Consider the following 22,039-nt stretch of genomic DNA (forward strand, 5'->3'; position numbering starts at 1 on the left):
TAGAAATTTGTTTGATACCGCATATTCCTATGATTCCAACTGATACGTCATTTCAATTCAAACGATTACATCTTATGCGTTTATCATTTGCGATGTGTGAATTTGGAGAAATCATGTTTTTCACATGGCCACCTTTATATTGCCAAGACAAATATAATTAAATGTACTACTATATTATATAAATGTTTCCGTTTTTTTGCTGTGAATTATTTTTTTATTGATATGAATGCTGGTATTGTCACTGGCGAAGCGAAAGCATTGGCGAGTCAAACATTTTGGCGAAAATTCGGCAAGTTCATATTGCGACTGGCGAGTGAACACATTCGCTGAGCTTTGTTTTTGTTACAATACTAAAATAATTTAGAAATGTCACACGAACGTTGACGTCTTTAAACTAAATATTGTTTGTTTTGAAATTTTACGATGTTATTTTAAAAAATTAAATAACAATGTTTAACAACGTATATTTAAATTTTGAAGATGATTTTGTTGAAAGAGCAACAATCAACAACCACGGAACTATCTTTAGTATTATAACTATATATTTTATAAAAGTACATATGTACATACATATCACATAAGTTTTATACTATGTTCGGACCGAAATTAAAAACATGTTTTCGTGGGAAAAACTGGTTTTCGCACGAAAACTTGTGTTTTCGTCCATGTAAAATCTGTCAAACGAAACCACAGTTTTCGCTGAAAACTTCTTGAAAACTTACATTCCACTCATTATAATCGGTGCCTGATCTAGTTTAATCGATTTTTTTTGGAAGACATATTTTGCCGGCCCTAAATTGTCACTTGATATTTGTTTACATTCCATACAAAAATACAGCTGTCACTTGATATTAATTTCAAAAATGGAAAAACAAAAATATAAGAAAAGAAGTTGTTGGAGTGATAGAGCTGAAGCCCTACTAATTGAATAGTGGCAGAGCAAAATAAGTGCTTTTCGCGGTCCTAGGAAAAACAACCACATAGTGGAGGAAATGGCAATGGACTAGCAGCAACAAGGTGTGCATTTTACGGCGAGTGAAATAAAATCGAAAATGCACAACTTTTCACAGAGATATAGGTATGTAATTAAATAAAATGTAAGAAAAATAGAGTTTTACATATATATCATGTTTTACAGGAAAGAAAAGACGGCAGTCGGGTTAACTGGCGGTTCTCCCTCGCAGTGAGCACTTTATGATAAAATGAGAGCCGTACTGTTGCCGTACGTCAGCTACAACGCCGAGAGCTTAGTAGAGGAAAGTTTTCAAAGTAAGAAACATTTGTTTTGTAATTCAATATATTATTTATATTTACATATATATATACATTTTTAAAAAGGTTCTACTAACTCCGAACTACTCCAAATTTCGGTGGAAACGGCTGCGTCTTCTACATTTGTTGCTGCATCTGCATTGTCATCACCGGTTTGCCTACCATCGCCCTCAGCTATGCCGATGTCGCCAAGCGATACTTCTTCGCTACCAGTACCGTCTCCCGAGCCGAGTGATGCTATTAACAAAAGAAGGAATCATTTTCAGAGCATAATATTAAAAAAATTTGAACAAATTGAAAAACAGCTCTAGAAAGCAAGTCAGCAATCCATTGAAACCAGCAAAGAAATTAAGGACTTGACAAAAACAAATGGTTGAAAACGATAATAAAAAAACCGAAAAGATGGAACAATATATAAAAGATTCTAAAGAAACAAATGAACGATTACATCAATTTCCAAATAAATAAAAAAATTAATGAATATAAGTATATTCTGTTTAATAATATATGTTTAACGTTGATATGTATTAGTTTTTATATGGAAAATAAAATTGAATTTTGTTTGGTGTGTACAATTTTATCTTTGATTTAATGTATGTATATGTAATTGTGTAAAATGTAGATATTGGGATACAATATGCACATGTACTTACCAAAATATGTACAAAGTGCTGTCCGATTTCTCCATTAATTGGGTCGTGGAGATGCATATGAAATATCACACGGATTCTGGCGTCTAGTCTCCAACTCTTCCAAAGCGCTTAACCCTTTAGCGTTTCGTTGTTATCATTTAAAAAATTGTGAAGGACGCAAGATGCTTTTATTATGGAGTTGAGGTGTCTTAAAGTATTTTCGACAACTCTACGTGTTTTCGAAAGAGCGTAGTTGAATACCTTCTCACCATTATTTTGATTTACGCTAAATGGATACGGTTTCATTAGTTATTTGCTAAATCGAAAAGGCGAATCCCCAATAATGAATACTGGCACATTTACGCCTGAAATTTCTCTAGACATTTCGCTTAGTAAAGGACAACTATCCATTTCTTTTTTAAGTGATGACGTCTCATAAATTTGAGAGTCATTACATCGCCCGGGACTTCCTACGTTTATGTAAGTAAAACGGTATCTGAAAATACATTGTAAACATTACTTATGTACTTATATGTATATTGAGTTTTTAGACTTTACTTAGCATCAACTAATGCCATTAAAACGGTGGAATACCATCCTTTATAATTATAGTAGTCCACAGCTTCGTCAGATGATGGATGAATCTCAATGTGGCATTCGTCCAGTGCTGCCAATTTGGATTTTTTCCCTTCAAAACTGGCTTTTTTCGAAGGCTAACTGCGGGAAAAATTTGAGAATTGCGGGAATTGGGGAAAAGCGGGAATTTTGGCTTTTTTAGAAATTCAGTTGGCTTTTTCTGACTTTTTTTTGTGTTGTTAACACTTAAGTACAAAAAATATGAAAAAGTGGCAGCCTTACGATAGTCACTTACAAACAAACCAGAAAATGCGGTGGCGGATCGATTGTTTTTCTCGATATACGCGAATGTCATCTCTATTTAATGGTTCCATCTCAATTTAAAAAGTGCGCGTAAATTCTTAAAAGTTGTGAAATGCCGAAAGAATACAAGCAAAAAAGCAAAAAGCCAATTCTTTGCGACTTACAAAGGGTGAACAAACCCAAAGTAATAACGCCAACGCAACAGAATTGCTTAATGATTTGGAGTTTGCCATAAATTCGCTAAAAAAGGAGTTATACCACCAGTTGAATTAGATATTTTCGAACCTGACGATATTGAGAGGTATGCCGATACAACTTTGCAGAAGCGCTACGATTTTGAAAAAAATATAAAGTCCCTGAATATAAATGAAAGTAAAGAAAAACCAATTCGGGAGCGCTGCACATATTTCACAATTGAATTGATGAAACAATTAAAACAGAGGTAAGCAATTTTTTGTTATTTTTTATAAACATAATTTTAAAATTCTTAAACAGATTGATGTTTTTCGGTCACCAATATATTGTGCGCGGTGAAGAAAGACTTCACAGATATTTTAGAGTTCCTACAATTCAAAAATATTTCTAAAATTGAACGCCAATACAACAATATAAATTTGATTAAATGGGACAACATCAGCGACACAAACAAATTTTGGTTTGAGGTGCTAAACTTTAAAGATTCTGGTGGAAAACGCAGATTTTTTGAGATGGCAACTGTGGTCATTCAAATATTGTGTTTACTCTGGTCAAACGCGGAGATAGAAAGGGTTTTTAGCCAGGTTAACCTAATTTAATCAAAATTAAGAAATTCAATAGTCCTCGCAACGACTAACAGCATTCTAAGCATAAGGTGAAGTGTTATTTCAAGCAAAAGATATACATACTCTTTTCATTTTTGTTTTAATATACAGAAACGGATTACGAAGGATGGGAAAATGCTGCGTCGACTATGAAGTGTCTGTAAAATATCGGCAGATGATAGCCACGAATATGTCATACGAAAATGAGACAGACCAAGACGATATACATAGATAAATTAATGGAAATCTTTTAAACAAAAATAAACTTAATAAACTGTTATTTTTTTTAGAAATTTTTTCTTATTTTTAATACATTTGTTTTTAGATTTTTTTTGGATTTTTTTATAATTTTTTTAAGCTTTTTTCTCCATTCTTCACGTCAAACACAGCTTTTTTTCCTGGTCAAAAGTTGGCAGCACTGCATCCGTCTGTAAACAATTATTAGAACATTAGCGCAAATTTTAGATTTTATAACCAATATTTACCAATTGCTCCTAAGCATTGTGGGAATCCAATTACCTCGAAACCAGTCACCAATTCGGTTATATTTTCTCTGTTTAGAGGCAACATTTTAAAACAGGATGGCTGCAGTAATCTCCAGATTTCGGTGCAAAATTCCAGTAAAATTTTGCAAACCGTAGATTTTCCTACACCGAACGTGTTGGCGATACTACGATACTCTGCAGATGACCCTAAAGCAAATAATGTTATAGCCACTTACTTTTCTCGAAAGGAATAGCTTTTCGGTAATTTGGAGGATGTCACATAATTTATCAAAGGAACTTCGGTTCATGCGAAAATTCTTTTAAAAAAAGGCAGATCCGTTTCGTTGGCAATCGTGTTCCCAAAACTGATTCTTACGTTGCTGGAATTAATAATATATAATTGAAAACGTTTGCATCAGTAGGAACATATACACACTTTTGTCCAACATGAATTAATCGGCATCCCAAGGTCCTTTATTAAATCTAATACGATTAGATGTTGTTTCTTTAACTCGGCTATATTTTTTGCCAAGGCATGGTGCTGAGTAGTAAGACATTCCAATAGTTCTCTTGAAGAATTGTCGATGAGCAGGATATTTATTTGGCTTCTCAAAGCCAATGCTTTCGCAATTATCATCTTTTTCTCAGAATTCAAAAAACACGATCTTTGGTAATAATTATAAGCAAATATTAAGGATTTCAGAACTTACCATTCTCGTTGCTCAAATGTAAACAAGTGAAGTGTCAGTGAAAACTAAGCGAAAACACAAATTGTCTGTCCGAACGACTTACGTTCCACAACATACAAATGTGTGTTCAAAATGTTCTCAATGTCGGTCTGAACATAGTATTACAATCAGATTAAAGGAGAACTTTCGGTTAAGTAAGAATGTATTTATATATGTATGTGCTAGACAGCATAATACTATGTTCGAGCCGACAACGAAAACATGTTTTCGTGGGAAAAACTGGTTTTCGTCCATGTAAAATCTGTTAAACGAAAACACAGTTTTCGCTGAAAACTACTTGAAAACTTACATTCCACTCATCATCGGTGCCTGCTCTAGTTTAATCGATGTTTTTGGAAGACATATTTTGCCGGCCCTAAATTGTCACTTAATATTTGTTTACATTTCATATACAAAAACAGCTGTCGCTTGATATTCTCATATTAGGGGGATTCTCTTGCTCTTGCAAAACCTTGCACGGTGCAGAAATTGCAGAATTTTCCTCTTTGTGCAACGGCATAACAACAAACACACGCAGTAAATTATTAGCAATGGCTATAAATATATCAGACCAAAACCCACGTTTATTTCCGTGCCGTCATATATCACTAGATTCTGCAATGGGTGCTCTCTTGGCCTTGCATATTTCGGTATAGGATTTTTGCATTTTGTGTCATCATGCAATCTTGCAAGAGCAATAGAATGCCGCTATTGATAGTTGCCAGTGAAAACTCATCGAAAACACACATTGTCGGTCCGAACGACTTAGATTCCACAACATACAAATGTGTTTTCAAAACGTTTTCAATGTCGGTCCGAACATAGTATAAAGGAAAAATTTCCGATTCAACTATCGTCGCCAACATCGCCAATGTTAAAATTGTGTTGCGTCCTTAGATTTTTTGCTCATAGGAGCTATCAGCAGACAGTGGGAAATGATTTTCAATTAGGTATTACGCAGCCCAACGAAACAGATTTTGATGGAAATGCTCCCATTATTGGAATCCACTCTTTCCAGTGTCTGGATCAAAACCGACATAAATGAAGAGCAAAAACCACTAACAAGAAGGAAAATGTTCACCAGATCAAGAATTCCGCTAACATATATATACAAATCGAAAAATATTTTACTAAACAAATAAATAAAATAAATTACTTATTATTATTTTGTCTTAACAAATAAATTTAATCAGGCGTGCGATCAGGATATGGTAATCTGGGTGCGTTGATGCAAGATATGGAGCATCTAGCTACGACTCATTTGTGTGGAATGAGCATATTTGGAGCAAACATACTAAAGCGGAGTTTGGTTTACTTATGTAGGTAACTGCAATTTATCTGTACATACATATGTAAATAAAGCAGGAACAGCGGAACCTAATTTTAATAAAAAACATGCAAAGGAGAGCAACGTAGTTGAAAGGACAATTGGAGTGCTAAAATGCCGTTTCGTAGTTTACTAGGTGAACGTAAACTACAATATCCTCCTAGTGAAGCAACTGTGAATGTTAATGTATATTGTGCTTTGAATATATGTGACCTGGTCTACGGAAAATGGGTTTAGGTGTCAAAAAATCAATTTTCACTTTTTAGTTGATTCGGATGGAAGATGAGATGCTTTTTCACGTGATAGAATCCAAAAAGTCATAACTAGTTTTCGCACGTTAGCTCCCTTTTCGTAGACCAGGTCACATATTACATTTTGCACTATATTTGAAAGCAGTATAATGTAAATGATCCCGAACAAGAAACTTTCGTTCATGTAGTGGTGCCACTGCAACCAGTTAAAGGAAGCTTCGGTGGAACAGCAACTAATCGTCGCCGACGACAAATTGCGAATGCATTGTCATAGTGAAGTTGAGATTAATTTTGAATAGTTGGAAATAAGTTTTTTATTTTGATTTTTTATTAATGTTTTTTTAATTCCAGTTACCTTAATTTGAATTCAAGCTTTCAAATTTTTTAATATTTTTTTCATTCTTTCTTTCTTCTTTCAATTTATAGAGTGCCAATTTTTCTTTTTTTAATTCATACATTTTTTACTATACCTTGTGAATAATTAAATACCCAATTTATTTGGGAATACTACCCTACAAGAACGATGATAATCAAATGATCAATCATATGACATTCACTAGTGACACAATTTTCTGTCACTGGCTCAGTGCAAGTTTCTATCACATTTTTAAGGGCAAAATGAAAAAGTTGACAAAAACTTTTGTATACATGTGATATTGCATTTCTTTCTTACATACTAGGTTTAACAACGGTATTTAGAATAAAAATTTGTGTCATTAATGATATAAATCTCTGTCATGAATGCCTGTTATGCATGATGCCAACATCCTGCATGTGTGACTATCACATATGATGTAAATATCATGCAGTTGTGACAATCATATGTGATGTAAGCATATGTAAAAATTATGCATTTATTAATTTAATGTAATTTATTTTATTTAGAAAAAAATAAATTTATTTTAATTCATATAATATTAATTAATTTATTGTACAAAAAGTAAAAAAAAATTAATGTAAAACTAAAGCTTCATTTTTTGGGTTTAGTTGATCGTACTTTAAATTTAATTATTGTTTCCTTTTTTTTGTAAATAAGTGCGCTGCTTTAACCTATGGTGGCTGAGCAGTATTGCTCGCTTTATATTTTGCTCGAAACTCCTACACCCTTGCATAGGGATTTCTTGCTCCACCTGCCATCCCAATTGTAACCTTCCAAGAGCTCATCCGAGAAAACCTTAGGCATTACGTCAGCCACATTATCACTGGCGCCTTTAAGTTTGTGAAGGAATGTAGTCTTAAAAGAAGTAAAAGTATTGTAACTAGTAGTAAACTTATTATATTTTATTTTTTAGGTTACCATTGTTTGGGCATAGTCCTGGCTTTGCAGTCTATCCTCCACTTCCGCAACTATTGCTTGCGACTCCATCGGAAAAGTGCTAGCGACGTCGTCCAGCTCTTTATCAGTCACTTCGCCGGTCATGCGGCACACTGACTGCTCAACTCGTTTTAAGAGAACTTTGCATTCTCTGATTGACTTATTTTGCGCCAAAACCTCAGCCTTTTCGACAATCTAAGAAATAAATTTAGACGAAAAGATATAAATAAAGTCTTAGATTTACTTTTATTACTGAGTGTACATACAATTTTTTAAAACACTTACTTTCGACTCCATCTCATTCAGTTTTTCAAATATTGCAGTTTGGTTGTGAACCATCGACGATTGGCCTTCACTAAGCGTTTTTTGGTTCTGCAAAGTTATACATATATTTTCCTCCAATTTTTCCAGCCTTTCCTGAATATTCTTTTGGCCCGCAATGATCGTTTTTAACGCTTCAAGTATATCTTAAATTTAAAAAGTTAATATATAGTATATTTTATTAGAAGCTTTATGTTAAAAATTACCCGAGTTTTGTTGCGTTCTTGATATTCCCACTGAATATTGGCGCCGCTCAATCCTCTCAACGATTGGAATCTCTACTAAAAAATTAATAATTTTTAATATATTTATACTTATTTCGATGAGTATTTTCCTTTTAACTTACCACCTTCATCTTGCGTCTCGAATATGTTACTCATTTGTACATATAATAATTATATTATTATTATATTATATTTTATTAATTATATTAGGTTAACATCATAAAAATATACAGTATTGTTAAAATGTCGTTCAACATATTGCATTTGGAATTTGTTGCTTAACATATAAACAATACTGTATGTATATTTTTTATGATGTTTTATATTTGTTATTATGTTTTTTATTATATTGCATTTATATACAGTTTTGGTTATATTAGTAAAACCAAAATTGTATATTAAATTTGAAAGTTGCGGAATTGAAAGTGGAATGTGCAAATCAGTGGTTAATGAGAAAATGTGTTAAAAAGATGGTGTAAAAGTGGTATTAGCAAATATTTCTCTTCGATAGGAATACAAAAGTATTTGAAATCAATGTCTTCGATAGGAACTGTTACCATTTCTTCATCTAACTCACTTGCGACTACAATCCCTAGGCCACTTGACGATTCTGCAGGTTCATTAAAGTAGTTTTCAGTCTTTCTGAAAACTTTGCAGACAATTTGATGCGACTGTTGAGACTTCATGACATTAAATACCTTCATTGGTCCTGTCAACTCACTAAAAAAAACTATCTTTCGGCTTGTTGGGATTTAAATCAAATGATGCAAATTTTGGCACATTCTGATTCAATACCCTGTTTTTCATGAAGTCTAAGATATATTTGCTGTAGAATTTTATTGGGTTTATTTACAATTTTTTTATATTCTGCGTATAGTTTTCGAAACGATACGCTGAAAAAGAATCTAATGGTCCAAACTGTTTCACGCAATCTACCAAGTGAAGTAGTCCATGAGTATTAAAGCTAACCAATTCATCACCAGATAAAATTCCAAAAATATTGACGAAATCTGTTAGCATTTGTTGGGCAATATCGGCTTCGATTCGGTGCGATTTTTCATTTGACAAAAGTCGAATACTACTATGTAGCAGCAGGAAGTGATAGTATTGATCGGTACTGATACAATCTTTAAGAACGAATATACCAGAATAAAGCAAAAACTGCCTAAACTCAGTCGATTTCCAATTATGAATCTCATCTAAACTTCTAGATATGCGGCCAAACTCTGATGGGATAAATTTAGAGACATAGTCAAGCTTTTCGTTAATAATAGTATGATTGGCCTTTTTTGTTGCAAGTTTAAGTAATTTCTTTGTTACTCCTAAGTCGACTAAGTGCATACTATGAAGGGGAAACTGAGAAACCATCCCAAAATCTGATTCTTCCAAAATGCTCTTTTTGAATTTGAAATCTTCCAAATGATGCGCAGGATTTGAACGTAACATAAACGTTGTATTCGATCTTAAGGAACCGACTTTTTTTTGAAAACTTACTCTATTTTTTTGGTAAGTACCTTCCTGACAGCATTTTGGACAACCATTTTTCCCGTTGTGTGATATAACACCTGTTACAAAAGCCCTCGCTGGGGAGTCACAAACAAAAGAATGTTAAATTTCAAAACGTTTGGCTTAAATCCAACTTTAATGCCGGTTGCCCTTAGCGACACGACCTCGGCACAAAATTCGGACATGAATTGATCTATGTTACTTGGCTTCTTGAACCCGGAATAGCATGCTATCATAAACGGGCTTATATTAGGGAAACCTACAACTGAACCCAAGATAGGCCATAATACCCTGTTTGAACTTTTGTACAATTTTAACCCATCAACTCCTATATCTAAATAAACCTCATTTTTCCCTTTCAAGTAATTAAAAGGACTTGAAACAAAATAGTTTTGAATTCCTAGGTACAAAAATTCCCCATCTTGCATTTCAGTGATATTTATTTTTTCTTTACAAGTATTTAGTAGTGTTTTTGCAGATAGTGGCATACCATCAACACCTACTTTGCGCAATGTTTTTAGAAGATCTTCTAAAGCGATTTGCGATATGCTGTTTCTGATAGCCCACGACTTAATTTCATTACATTTATTTATTTCGTCGCTATTTTCTGAAACGACACTAAACCCTATAGAGGTGGACGCTTCGGGCTCAGAATCAGAATTAGCATTACTTTCATAATTTGCTACTACTGAACCTAACACTGAAGGATCAGGTTCCGAATTACTTACAAGAGGAATCCCTTCAAAAAACGCACTTGAACTAACACTTCCACTTTCATTTTCACTTTCACCTTTCAAATATTTTTTTATAACTTTTATATTGGACTGGAAAGTCCTTTTTTCTTTTGAAAGACAATTAGCAAAATGTCTTCTTTTCATTTCACTTATTTTTTTTATTATTTTAAAATAGATTCCTCTTCGAAATTTTTAAATTTAAAAATTATATTTCACTTGCTTGCACTTGTTTACACTTGTTTGCGCTTTTTTTCTTCTTCTTCCACTATATTTTCGCGTTTAATAAGAATAAATAACGGCTGATATATACATATACATACAGTGTATGTCCAGAGAACATATGTTTTTAGTTTCTCTGACTCTACACTGTGTGTATATCAGCTATTTCAGTTTTGCAAGTGTAATCATAGCCCGAAAGAAAATAATCTGAATCGTCTCTTTCTTACTTGTGGATAGGTATACAATAATTTCTGAAGTCTATGCATTTGTGTTAGTGAGAAAATTGCTATTGTGTTAGTTTCTATCATTCAATTCTTGTAGGGCAAACCACACAATTTAGATAATTCAATAAGCACTCACACTCTCGCAAGTGTTTAAAAGTAAAAAGAATAGTGTATTTAAAATGTATAATTTATTTAAAGTTTTCCTTTGTTTACAGAACAACGTGCAATTTTCAATTTGATCACATTAGTACATATACAAATGATCAGCATCACGAGAAAAGTTGAAATCCGTTTGACTAACTGTCTGTCTGTCCGTCCGTCCATGCAAGCTGTAACTTGAGTAAAAATTGAGATATCCCAATGAAACTTAATACGTATGTTCCTTAGTACAAAAAAAATTCGAGTCTTTAGATGGGCGTAAACGGACCACTGCCACGCTAACAAATCGACATTAACCGAAAACATTTAAAGTGCCATAACTAAGAACTAAATTAATACTATGTTGCCACCAAAAATTTTAAGTCTCCTCACTAATCTCACCGTTCTTATTGTCGTTGGACAGATCATAAAAAATATGTTTTTGCCATTCAAGATTTCACATCGCTTAATATTTATTAAAAGAAAACTTTTTTCTATAGTATTTTGTTATATAACCGATTTTCATGTGAATTCAGATTCATTGCGTTCAATTCATTTGTTTGTTCAGATTTTTTCTCTTTATAGTGTCTAAATCAGCTGTGATAATGTAAGATGTAGAAGGGAAATCTATTATACGTTTGCTAATAGATACACGTCTTGGAGGGATGATTCTCGCAATTTATCGTCGATTCGATTCATCACAATATAAAAACCGATAACAGAGAACGTATATTCACCGCGTTGCCAATTTTACGATATTTCATTTTCCGAAGGGGTACACTTTTCTATTAGTGGATTTCACCACAAAAATGTTATTAGTGGATTCCCCGAAAACTTAACACGAAGGGGTCGAAAATAGTAGAATTGAGCATTTTCAGCGTTAAATGAGAAAAATAATGCCAATTTCAATGTTAAGCAATGTACGCTTACAGATTCACATATTTACAATGCGCAAACGGCTATGGATATGATTTATAGATATTCTCCATATACATATTTAATGATGAATTCCATTAAATCTGTTGAAATGCATAATAAAGTCACATTTGTATTATTACCTAAATATTTAATTAATAAAGGTTTGAAAAGTTATATATTTAAATACACATATATGTATTTATTTGCTTTGGGCATTAGAAGTTTTGATAAAATCTTAAAAGACCAAATATGCATATAATAATGTGTACATGTAAACGGATTTTAAAAATCCATACGCATAAAGTTCACATATTCACATATGTACAAATTTGAAAGAATCATACGCATAATGTTAGTAAATTTGTTTACACACATCTTTGTATGTAAATACATTATATACACCCACTGTTGTATAAAAAATCTCCGTTGTCACGGACAACCAATGGCCGAACTTCACGTTTTGTCGAAAAGTCAATGTGTCGAAAGAATGAAGCGACGACAAAGCGTCATAACATTGTGTTGTTGGTAGAAAATCCGAGCTGTGCCGAAAAAAATAAACGAATGGCCACCGATTATCACCGCTTCCCTTTCCGCTGTAACAGCTTCGCCAATAAACTAGCGTAAATATGTATGCGAGCAGTGTAAAAATTTTTCAGAACATTACATTCCTTACAGTCAATCCCGGTTATGTGCCACAATCAAATATACAGCTTTTTGTGGTTTTTTAAAAATAATAATATAATATGTATGGCACATAAGCGAGTGCAGATACTTAAGCGAGTGGTACTTAAAACAATAATTTCTATGTATTTCAAAAAACAAACCGTGAAATGCGGCAAGATATAATATAGGCTGTTAAGAGTGATGATTTTCATTTAAGCGGACTGCTACTTAGCCGGGATTGACTGTACACATAAATCAGAAGAATATTGAATATTTTCTTTGAAACATTTCTTGACTTGAAAATCGACAAATAAACTATGTTGTCAATTTTATTCTAATATATTTGAATATACTTATATTTGAGGGGTTGTCATGTTTTCCTTCTCATACATTTCAGAAATATATTCAATTTATGAATTTTAGCTTTTGCCTTCCTCGCCATAAGCTGCTTGTAGGCAAAGGCATGCTCGGGGAGAGGTATGGCCTTTGATTTTATGAATGAACGCTTGCGTTCACGAATGAAAATTTTGTTGTGCAATTTACCATAAATTTTGACGGCGGCAATTTTATTATTGTAATATATGTATTAAGTTTTTATAGTAGATAGTATATCATACATACATAGCATATACACATGTACATATATATATGAAATTATATTATATTATCAAAGATAAGAAATATTTAAAAAGTAGCTTTTATTTGCACGTAAACTACAAATATTGTTTCGAAAATCGCATTATAATATCAATTTTGCATTCATTCACAAAAATTCGCAAAATGATATTCATATCAATTGATATAATTGCAGGTAAACGTATAAAACATATGCCAAAAGGCCAACATACGTCAGTAATATGTGCATGTACATTCTTATATATAATTTATTAATTATATGTTGCGTCAAGCGAAGAATCTCCCGTAATTAAAACGTTGAATCGAATGCACGTACTTTTTAATTTTGCCGGAATATTTATATTTCTTGGGAGAGGCAATTGCTTTAAATTTTTTTCCCCCAAACTTTCTTAGAATTCTTTTTAATTGAAGATACTTCTTTATTCTTTGACTTTGGCCTTAAGACTGATTTTACAATTATTTTATTCTTAAAATGAAGCATTCGATAATAAGTACAAATAAGCAAATATAAACAAAAATTACATGTGTAGCCGTTTAATACTTTTTCAAGTATTATATTTCAGTGGATTGACATTTATATGGCTTAAGTACTTTTTTAAATCGAGTAAAACAAAACGTACAAATATTTTCGAGAGAAAAGTTCTGCGAAAGATTTATGGTCCTTTGCGCATTGGCCACGACGAATATCGCATGGACGAAAACACTCCAGCTCTGAAAGTATTCGACGCAGTACCCGCAGGGGGAAGCGAGGAAGAGGAAGACCTCCACTCCGATGGAAGGACCAGGTGGAGAAGGACCTGGCTACGCTTGGAATATCCAATTGGCTCCACATAGCGAAAAGAAGAAACGACTGGCGCACTGTTGTTAACTCGGCTATAATCGCTACGCGGTGTCTACGCCAATTAAGATGAAGACGAATTAATTAATATTTGAGTTTAATAATAATTTAAGAATTACAGGGTTTGTCCGGAAAGTATTTGGACTGGGTCGATTTAAAAAAAATTATTAAGCCAAGAAATACAATCCTTTTTAAAGTTTCAAAATATGCTCCTTCTGTGTTGAAGCAGCGCTGCCAGCATGATTTCCAAGCATTGAAGGCGTTACGAAAGGCATTCTTCAGAATAGCCATGAGAGCCGAGGTTTCGGTCTCTTCGACTAAACAACTCAACACTAAAGTTAAATCAAAATGCTTGCCTTTCGTCGGTCTTTTCCAGCAAGGAAACAAAAAAAAGTCCGGTGTAGCCACATCTGGGCTCTAGGACGGCTGTTGAAGCCATGGGTTGCCGGCCTTTGTTAGGAAGCTGTTCACAAGAAAGGTGGTGTGAGCTGGGACGTTGTCGTTGTGCCACTTCCAATCGGCTGCGATGTCTTGCCGTTTGAATCTCTTGAGGACTTTCACGTAAAGTTGGCGTTCGCGGTTTGTCCAGGAGGAACAATTTCATGGTGGGCAACGCCTTTGATGTCAAAAAAGATAATGGGCATTGTTTTCACTTTGGATTTGCTCATTCTTCCCTTTTTTGGGTGAGGGGGCGCCGGCATGTACCACTCGGAAGATTCCCTTTTTGTCTAGGGATCATACTCAAGGATCCATGACTCGTCACCTGTGGTTATTCAAACGTCTCTGTCATAGATTTACCGAGTTTCACACAGAATATAATCGCGTACCTCTTCTCTAACGAACGCTGCATTTTCGGCTTGCGCCACTCACAGAAATACGTCGCGCGAAAATGTTTGTCTCGACTCTCCAGGTGCTCGGAGACAACTGCCCAGCCGCTCGTTCGTTAGCTAGAAACGCCCTCTATCGAATCCAGTCGGTGCGCGAGTTAATTTTTAAATGAAGTAAAATGAGTCAAAATTTTATATTTTTGAGCTGCACCGAAATTTGTACTCTTTATTACGTTATTATTATTTACGTGGTTCTTACTTCTATTTATATATAACATATACTAACTTGTATGTTTACTTATTACTAGTTATTAGTTTGTTTAGATATAATATATTGTGTGTTTACATAAATATAAGTGCTACTTTTACTATTGAGATGCCGGTTGTTTACTATTAGATGGCTATTTCAGTTGTTATTGTTTGTTGCACTGATAGTGCACTTCTATTGTTCCAAGATAAGGTTGTTTTGATGAATTTTCATTAAAATTGTTTTGATACATTCTGTTTACTGAAGCATAAGGTTGTTTTGATGATTGTTTGTTGCGGATATTTTGATAGGATACTATTATAAGGAATACGTTCCTTAACTCGCGCACTTTCCGGACAAATTCTTCTGCAATAATTTTCTGTACTTTATAATATTCATGATCGCTAAGATGTGAATATAAGCCTATTTTTCCTCCACATATTTCCTTTCTGATAATATCTCGTATTCTATTTTCTTCAATATCTTTTTTATCAATATAATTTCGATTGTAATTGAATATGGATTCAACGGCGGTTTGTTTCTAATCAATTATTATTACTAGCATTTTATACCTGTTAACAATTGTATCTAGTATTGGAATTTCAAATCCTGAATTTTCTTCTAGTGAATGGACCGTTTCTGATTCTACCGACATTCTGCTACCCTCATCCGCTTGGAAAATTTTTATTTGGGAAATAATTTCATCGTTTCTTGTTCTACTCAAACAGTCTGCTATATAATTATTTTTCCCTTTAATATATTCTATAGAATGATTATATTCGTCCAAACTCACTCATGATCTTTGAAATCGTGGACTTATATCCTTCTCGGAGAATTTTGTCATTAGCCATTTCAATGGTTAGTGGTCGCATTCCAAATCAAATTGCTTACCGAAGACATAAAGTCTAAATTATTTCTCGACCCATGCAATCGCCAAGAGTTCTTTTTCGACAGTAGCATAATTTGTTTCGTGATTATTTAGTGTTCTTGATGCATATGTAATGGGGTGACCATCTTGAGACAGAACTGCTCCTATTGAGAAATGGTAGTTCTAACGTTTATACGTTCTGTCTATCAAAACATGATTGATCAGGTTGGAGGCTTTTGAGACCGGAGACAACGAGGTGCATTTTCGAATGGTGGATCTAGGACTACAGATAGCCATATTTCGGTCCCCAGCAAGGTCGATCGGGTTTAGCCCATTTGGGGATGTTTCATTGTGGAAGCTGAATTTACCGACCATTGTGCAAAAATACTTTCTTTGTCTACCCTGGTGTTAGCGTGACTTAGCACAATTTTGATATCGTGGCGAGACCAGCTTTCATAGATGCGCTCCAAGTGCTCATAGAAGACACCTCTGGTCACATCGTCCTTCTCTTGCGTCGTGGCGTGGGCGCGAGGACATAAAACAGATGGTTTCTGGCCACTTCCAAGTGAATGGCGCTCAGAGAAATTTCCTCACTTGCATGAACTTCTACACATGGCTCCACCCTGCTTACATCGCAACGTTAAAAGCGTTACAAGGTTTCAAAACCGGAGAATGTTTTTATAGAACCCTTACAGAACATCTAACAGCTGGAGACGGTGATCCCTATTTCCCAATCGACGATGAAAGAGCAGACTTTCCATTGCCCTATCATTCTAAAGTTCGAATAGCAATTAGCAATTGTGCGCTACCCAATCCACAAAAAGGAAGACCCTACAATCTGCGCCAACTACCGTGGGATAAGTCTCCGAAACATCGCATATAAGGTTCTATCGAACATATTGTATGAAAGATTAAAGCCCACCGTCAACAAACTGATTGGGCCTTATCAGTGTGGCTTCAGATCTGACAAATCAACAACTGAGATATTCACCATGCACCAAATCTTGGAAAAAACTCGTAAAAAGAGAATCCACACACACCACCTCTTCATCGATTTCAAAGCTGTTTTCGTATAATTTCGTCTATCTTGGAACCAGCATCAACACCACCAACAACGTCAGTCTCGAAATCCAACGCTGGGTATCTCTTGCTAATAGGTGCTACTTCGGGCTAAGTAGGCAATTGAGAAATAAAGTCATCTCTCGACGAACAAAAACCAAACTCTATAAATCACTAATTATTCCCGTCCTGGTATATGGTGCAGAGGCATGGACGATGACAACATCTGGGGGGTTACTCTGTAAGGCGTTACGAATAGCAATGCGTTGCGAAAGTGAATTGCGTTGCGAAGGAAAATCGGTACTCTGTAACACTTTCGCATTGTAAACAGTGTTGCACTGCTTTCACGTTGACAAATTTCCAGTATAGTTGACATTACTGACCGAAACGAAGGAGAATGAAAACAAAATCAATAACAGAAAAGTGAAGAAGTGTAGAAAATTGACAGATAAACATGAAATTAAATTTGAAGAGTTTTATAAATATATAAAAGTAATTTTAAATAAATAAAAAAAGTGTGAATATGGATTGCGTTGTGTTGTGGGAGGAAACGAACGAACGAAATGAACGAGTGGAGCGGAAATGATTAAAGACAAGTCCAATGTGATGAGTCTTAGTGAAAAAAGGCAAGTTTGAATGATAAAGTGTAATGCAATTCTTTAATTTTGTTTGTGCTTTTACTCGTAAATAGTTTCGTGCAAAATTTTCGCCTAGGTAAGGAATCATTCAAATATGTGTTGGACAGCATAAGTAGTGAGCTAAAAACTCCACGCAAGTCGACAGTAATACCCGAAATTGTGAAATTAGCGGCCACTTTAAAATTTTTGGCGCAGGGAGGGTATCAACAGCAAAATGGACAAGATCACCACACAGGACTAGCTCAACAAACTGTTTCCCATTGTGTGTTTGAAGTTTGCAAAGCGATTGAGAAAGTGTTGTGTCCAAAACACATAACTTTTGCAATGACTTCAGAGGAGAAAAATGAAGCGAAACGAGCCTTTTACTCAGTGTCTGGAATTCCAGGAGTAATTGGAGTGGTGGATGGTACTCACATCCAAATGATACGACCGGCAGTAAATGAACATTTAAATTTTAATAGGAAATTAAAACATAGTACAAACGCTATGGTGGTAAGGCTATTGTTTTTTAATTTATCTTTGTTTTTTTATAAATATTGTTTCCAAAACCTAGATATGTGATCATAAGATGATGATCAAAGCCGTTAACGGTCGATTTGCTGGGGCGTGTCATGATTCACATGTGTGGAATTTGTCAAGCGAGCGCCAATATTTACAAACCAACTAAGTGAATGGAGAAATAGGAATTCGCATTCTGGGTGAGCATATACACATTCGTTAATTTTACTTGTTAGCTATTATATGCATCAATTATTTTGCTAACTTAATTTTTTTCTCATAGGCGATTCTGGTTTACCGCTTGAGCCATGGCTTTTAACTCCATATAGAAATGCTGCTGAAAACTCTGCGGAAAGTTACTACAACTACAAATTTTCAAAAGCCAGATCCCTTATCGAACGAGTATTTGGAGTATTAAAAGCGCGGTTCCGATGCCTTTTAGCTGCTAGAGAACTGCATTATCTTCTTCTTCTTCTTAATTGGTGTAGACACCGCTTACGCGATTATAGCCGAGTTAACAACAGCGCGCCAGTCGTTTCTTCTTTTCGCTGCGTGGCGCCAATTGGATATTCCAAGCGAAGCCAGGTCCTTCTCCACTTGGTCCTTCCAACGGAGTGGAGGTCTTCCTCTTCCTCTGCTTCCCCCGGCGGGTACTGCGTCGAATACTTTCAGAGCTGGAGTGTTTTCATCCATCCGGACAACATGACCTAGCCAGCGTAGCCGCTGAACTGCATTATGCCCCAGAAAAAGTGGTGCAAATTTTAAACGTATGTTGTGCACTTCATAATATTTGCACTCTAATAATGTGGAATCACCTGTAAATATAGCAGTAGAAGTTGAAGAAGTCGATACTAGTTATACTGAAACCATAGGAAATGCGAATGAAACCAATATTACGTTTAAGAGATCAACTAAAAAACAGTACGATTAGTTTATAAACATATAACACTATTCAATAAAGTAAACTTTTTAATTTTTCATATTTTCACATTTATTTGATTAAAATTCACATTAATGATATAAAGCTGTAGTCTCTTGCACATGTGTATACATACTATATCTATATATGTATGTCAGTATTATATATGTAATAAAAAGAAAAAACTATCACATAAACAAAAAATACATTTTTAATTCAATAAATAATTATCAGTAAGTATTAAAAAATAAGTAACAGACTTCAATGTCAATAACTAAAATATTTCTAGCATTTGCTTTTTTAGTTCTAATGTTGCAAATTTTAGTTTTGTTTTGTCCAAATCAATCCTTTTTTTGTGTTCGAATTTTTCAACAGCCAATTTATATTTTTTTTACTCATTTTATGTTTTTTTTTCATGCATTTTGAAATCACTTTTAGGTTTACATTAATTTCAGACAACACTTTTAATGAACCTTTGTGATAAGCGATTTGGTTATCCACCTGCTTATTTAAAAGGCTATCTTTCTTTTGCGGAGCGACTCTCTGACGTGAACAATGTGGCATTTCATCCACTGGCGTTGGTTCATTCTGTCGGAATTCGTCGGTTGTAATGTCTGACCCACTTGGTTGTGTTAACTGTGCTGCACCAAATTCTGAGGTGCCGCTTATTCCACTGACGGATATTTCCATTGCCAGAAGCTCACTAACCTGCTCCTCCAACGGTGTTAAGGAGCAATGACTTGGAGGACCACCACCAGTTCCAGAAATACTTATTTTATTCCGGCGCATTTTTGCTTTCAAATGAGTTTTATAATCCGACCAAACCTTTAAATAATTAAGTAATATGTGCTTCAAAATTAATCTTTTTTTACCTTTTTCCATTTTAAAACATCGCGCGATGGTGGCCCCGCAGCATTAAGGTCACATACCAACTCTTTCCATAAATTATTTGCAGCATTTTTCGCGTCCACAGTTTTCAGTTGTCCTTTGGAAAGTTCCGAATGTGTTTTCATGTAATTGATTAAAATTTCGAACTGTGTTGGGTTTGTTTGCTTATTTTTAAAATGTTCCCTGTTAAATAAATCTTTTTTTTAATTAAAACTACAAATATGTCTTATAAACTTACATTTTTTGTCCGTTGCGCTTGCCAGTTTGATATCGAATCAAAAATACGTACAGATTTGACAGTCGTTTACGCAATACAGAGTGCTGCCATTGCGAAGGGGTAAAAATAAATGCGCAAAACGCAATTTCCAATGCGCTTGTCGCCTTACAGAGTTGCTTTTTGTCATTTACGAACTTTTTCACTTGCGCAACGCCTTACAGAGTAACCTCTTTGATGAGTCGACGTTGCGAGTTTTCGAGAGAAAAGTTCTGCGAAAGATTTATGGTCCTTTGCGCATTGGCCACAGCGAATATCGCATTCGATGGAACGATGAGCTCTATCAGTTATACGACGACATTGACATAGTTCAGAGAATTAAAAGACAGCGGCTACGCTTACTAGGTCATGTCGTCCGAATGGACGAAAACACTCTAGCGCTGAAAGTATTCGACGCAGTACCCGCCGGGGGAAGCAGAAGAAGAGGAAGATTTCCACTGTGTTGAAAGGACCAGGTGAAGAAGGAATTGGCTTCGCTTGGAATTGTTAACTCGGCTATAACCGCGTAAGCGGTTTCCACGCTATTTAAGAGGAAGAAGATATATTTGTTGTTTGTCCTTTTTTTAAATATTTGGTCATAGGATGTGCAATTTTTGCGTAATCCTTAACAAATTTCCTATAAAATCCTGTCATTCCTAAAATGATTTGATTCTTTTCATGGTATTAAGTATTTTTTGGGTTTGTAGGAATTCAACCGTGGATAGATTTTGCTTAATTCCTTCTAATGCTAAAATGTGGCCCAAAAATTAAGTTTCTTTCTTGACAAATTCGCATTTTTCCACTTGAATTTTTAACTTTGCTTGCCTTAGGGCTTTGAGTGTCTGTTTTAAATTAGTTTAATGTTCTTATAAAGAAGTGCCAAATACTAATATGCCATCCATGTATACGACGCATATTTTATTAATATGTTCGCTAAGGACTCTATTCATCAATCTTTGAAATTTTGATGGTGCATTTTTTAAACCAAATGGCATTCGAGTGAATTCGTGCTGTTGAGAAAGCGGGTTTTCTTCTATTTATCTCTCTAATTGAGATTTGGTGAAAACCTTTGGTCTAATCCAGGGTGGTAAAGTGCTCTGATTTTCCTAGTTTGTCTAAGATTGAATTTAAATTTGGAATTGGAAATTTGTCATCTAAATTCGTTTAATTTTCTGCAGTCAATGACCATTCCATATTTCTTTTTCACGGAGTTTTTCTCTACAATCCATAAAGGACTATTGTAGTTTCCAGTGAAGGGTGCCAAGGCTTCCACATTCTTTTGGAAATGGTGTGATTACTACACTTCTTATTTGATTTATTCCATTTAAAGTTTTTATTTTATAGGATATTTCATTGTTATTTTGGGATAATTTTCCGATAATATCCCTTCTTTTAATATGATTGTAATTGATCCTGTATCTATAAGGTAATTAATTTAAGTTTTTCCTATAGGTAAATGTATTAAGGGGAGTTTTGTTCTTTGTAATTAAAAAATTTACTTCATTTTCTACGTTCGTATACTTATTTTCATTGGCTCAGGTGTCTATGTGGTATTATTGTTGTTAGTGCTTCTAATTTTGTGAATACTGTTCATTTTGGCGTGTGTTAGTATATTTTCGATTTTGGTAATTTTCGTTATACATATTAGTATTTGGTTTAATTCGTGTAACTGAGCTGTTTCTACTTGTGTTTTGCTTAGGATAAGAATATTGCGTTTTGTTCGAGAAAAATT

At 34.4% G+C, this 22,039-nt stretch overlaps 1 protein-coding gene, 4 long non-coding RNA genes and 1 pseudogene across 7 annotated transcripts; 3 read left to right on the forward strand and 3 right to left on the reverse strand.

Annotated features, from left to right (window-relative positions):
* Positions 1-845: 845 nt before the first annotated feature.
* On the forward strand, positions 846-1,704 carry LOC120781438 (annotated as a pseudogene).
* On the reverse strand, positions 1,422-11,644 carry LOC120781440. Its single transcript, XR_005706063.1, has 4 exons — positions 11,458-11,644; positions 2,463-2,621; positions 1,926-2,400; positions 1,422-1,509 (listed from the first exon to the last, which is right to left on the reverse strand). It is a non-coding gene; the product is annotated as an uncharacterized LOC120781440 (long non-coding RNA).
* On the forward strand, positions 2,847-3,871 carry LOC120781439. Of its 2 annotated transcripts, XR_005706062.1 has the most exons (4): positions 2,847-2,867; positions 2,989-3,225; positions 3,279-3,633; positions 3,695-3,871. It is a non-coding gene; the product is annotated as an uncharacterized LOC120781439 (long non-coding RNA). The 2 variants fall into 2 exon arrangements; XR_005706061.1 differs by lacking the exon at positions 2,847-2,867 and having other exon boundaries at positions 2,874-3,225.
* Positions 3,903-5,044, reverse strand: LOC120781441. 2 transcript variants are annotated; one of them, XR_005706065.1, is made up of 4 exons: positions 4,779-5,044; positions 4,505-4,705; positions 4,069-4,448; positions 3,903-4,011 (listed from the first exon to the last, which is right to left on the reverse strand). It is a non-coding gene; the product is annotated as an uncharacterized LOC120781441 (long non-coding RNA). The 2 variants fall into 2 exon arrangements; XR_005706064.1 differs by having other exon boundaries at positions 4,505-5,044.
* On the reverse strand, positions 7,315-8,894 carry LOC120781437. Its single transcript, XM_040113657.1, has 5 exons — positions 8,357-8,894; positions 8,217-8,288; positions 7,975-8,115; positions 7,672-7,884; positions 7,315-7,608 (listed from the first exon to the last, which is right to left on the reverse strand). The coding sequence occupies exons 1-5, from the start codon at positions 8,363-8,365 to the stop codon at positions 7,453-7,455; spliced, it is 591 nt and encodes a 196-aa protein (XP_039969591.1). The 5' UTR covers positions 8,366-8,894; the 3' UTR covers positions 7,315-7,452.
* A 5,620-nt stretch (positions 11,645-17,264) lies between the features above and the next one.
* Positions 17,265-18,769, forward strand: LOC120781571. The gene is made up of 3 exons (XR_005706095.1): positions 17,265-18,241; positions 18,303-18,447; positions 18,531-18,769. It is a non-coding gene; the product is annotated as an uncharacterized LOC120781571 (long non-coding RNA).
* The last annotated feature ends 3,270 nt before the right edge of the window (positions 18,770-22,039 follow it).

The sequence above is a fragment of the Bactrocera tryoni genome, unplaced genomic scaffold (genome assembly GCF_016617805.1).
Source record: "Bactrocera tryoni isolate S06 unplaced genomic scaffold, CSIRO_BtryS06_freeze2 scaffold_7, whole genome shotgun sequence".
Lineage (NCBI taxonomy): Eukaryota > Metazoa > Arthropoda > Insecta > Diptera > Tephritidae > Bactrocera > Bactrocera tryoni.

What these genes read in the sequence shown, in the direction of transcription:
- LOC120781437 (XM_040113657.1), bottom strand. An exon ending in TGAATGAGATGGAGTCGAAA is followed by an intron (nt 7,885 to 7,974) that starts GTAAGTGTTTTA and finishes TTTATTTCTTAG; the next exon opens with ATTGTCGAAAAGGCTGAGGT. An exon ending in AGGACTATGCCCAAACAATG is followed by an intron (nt 7,609 to 7,671) that starts GTAACCTAAAAA and finishes ACTTCTTTTAAG; the next exon opens with ACTACATTCCTTCACAAACT.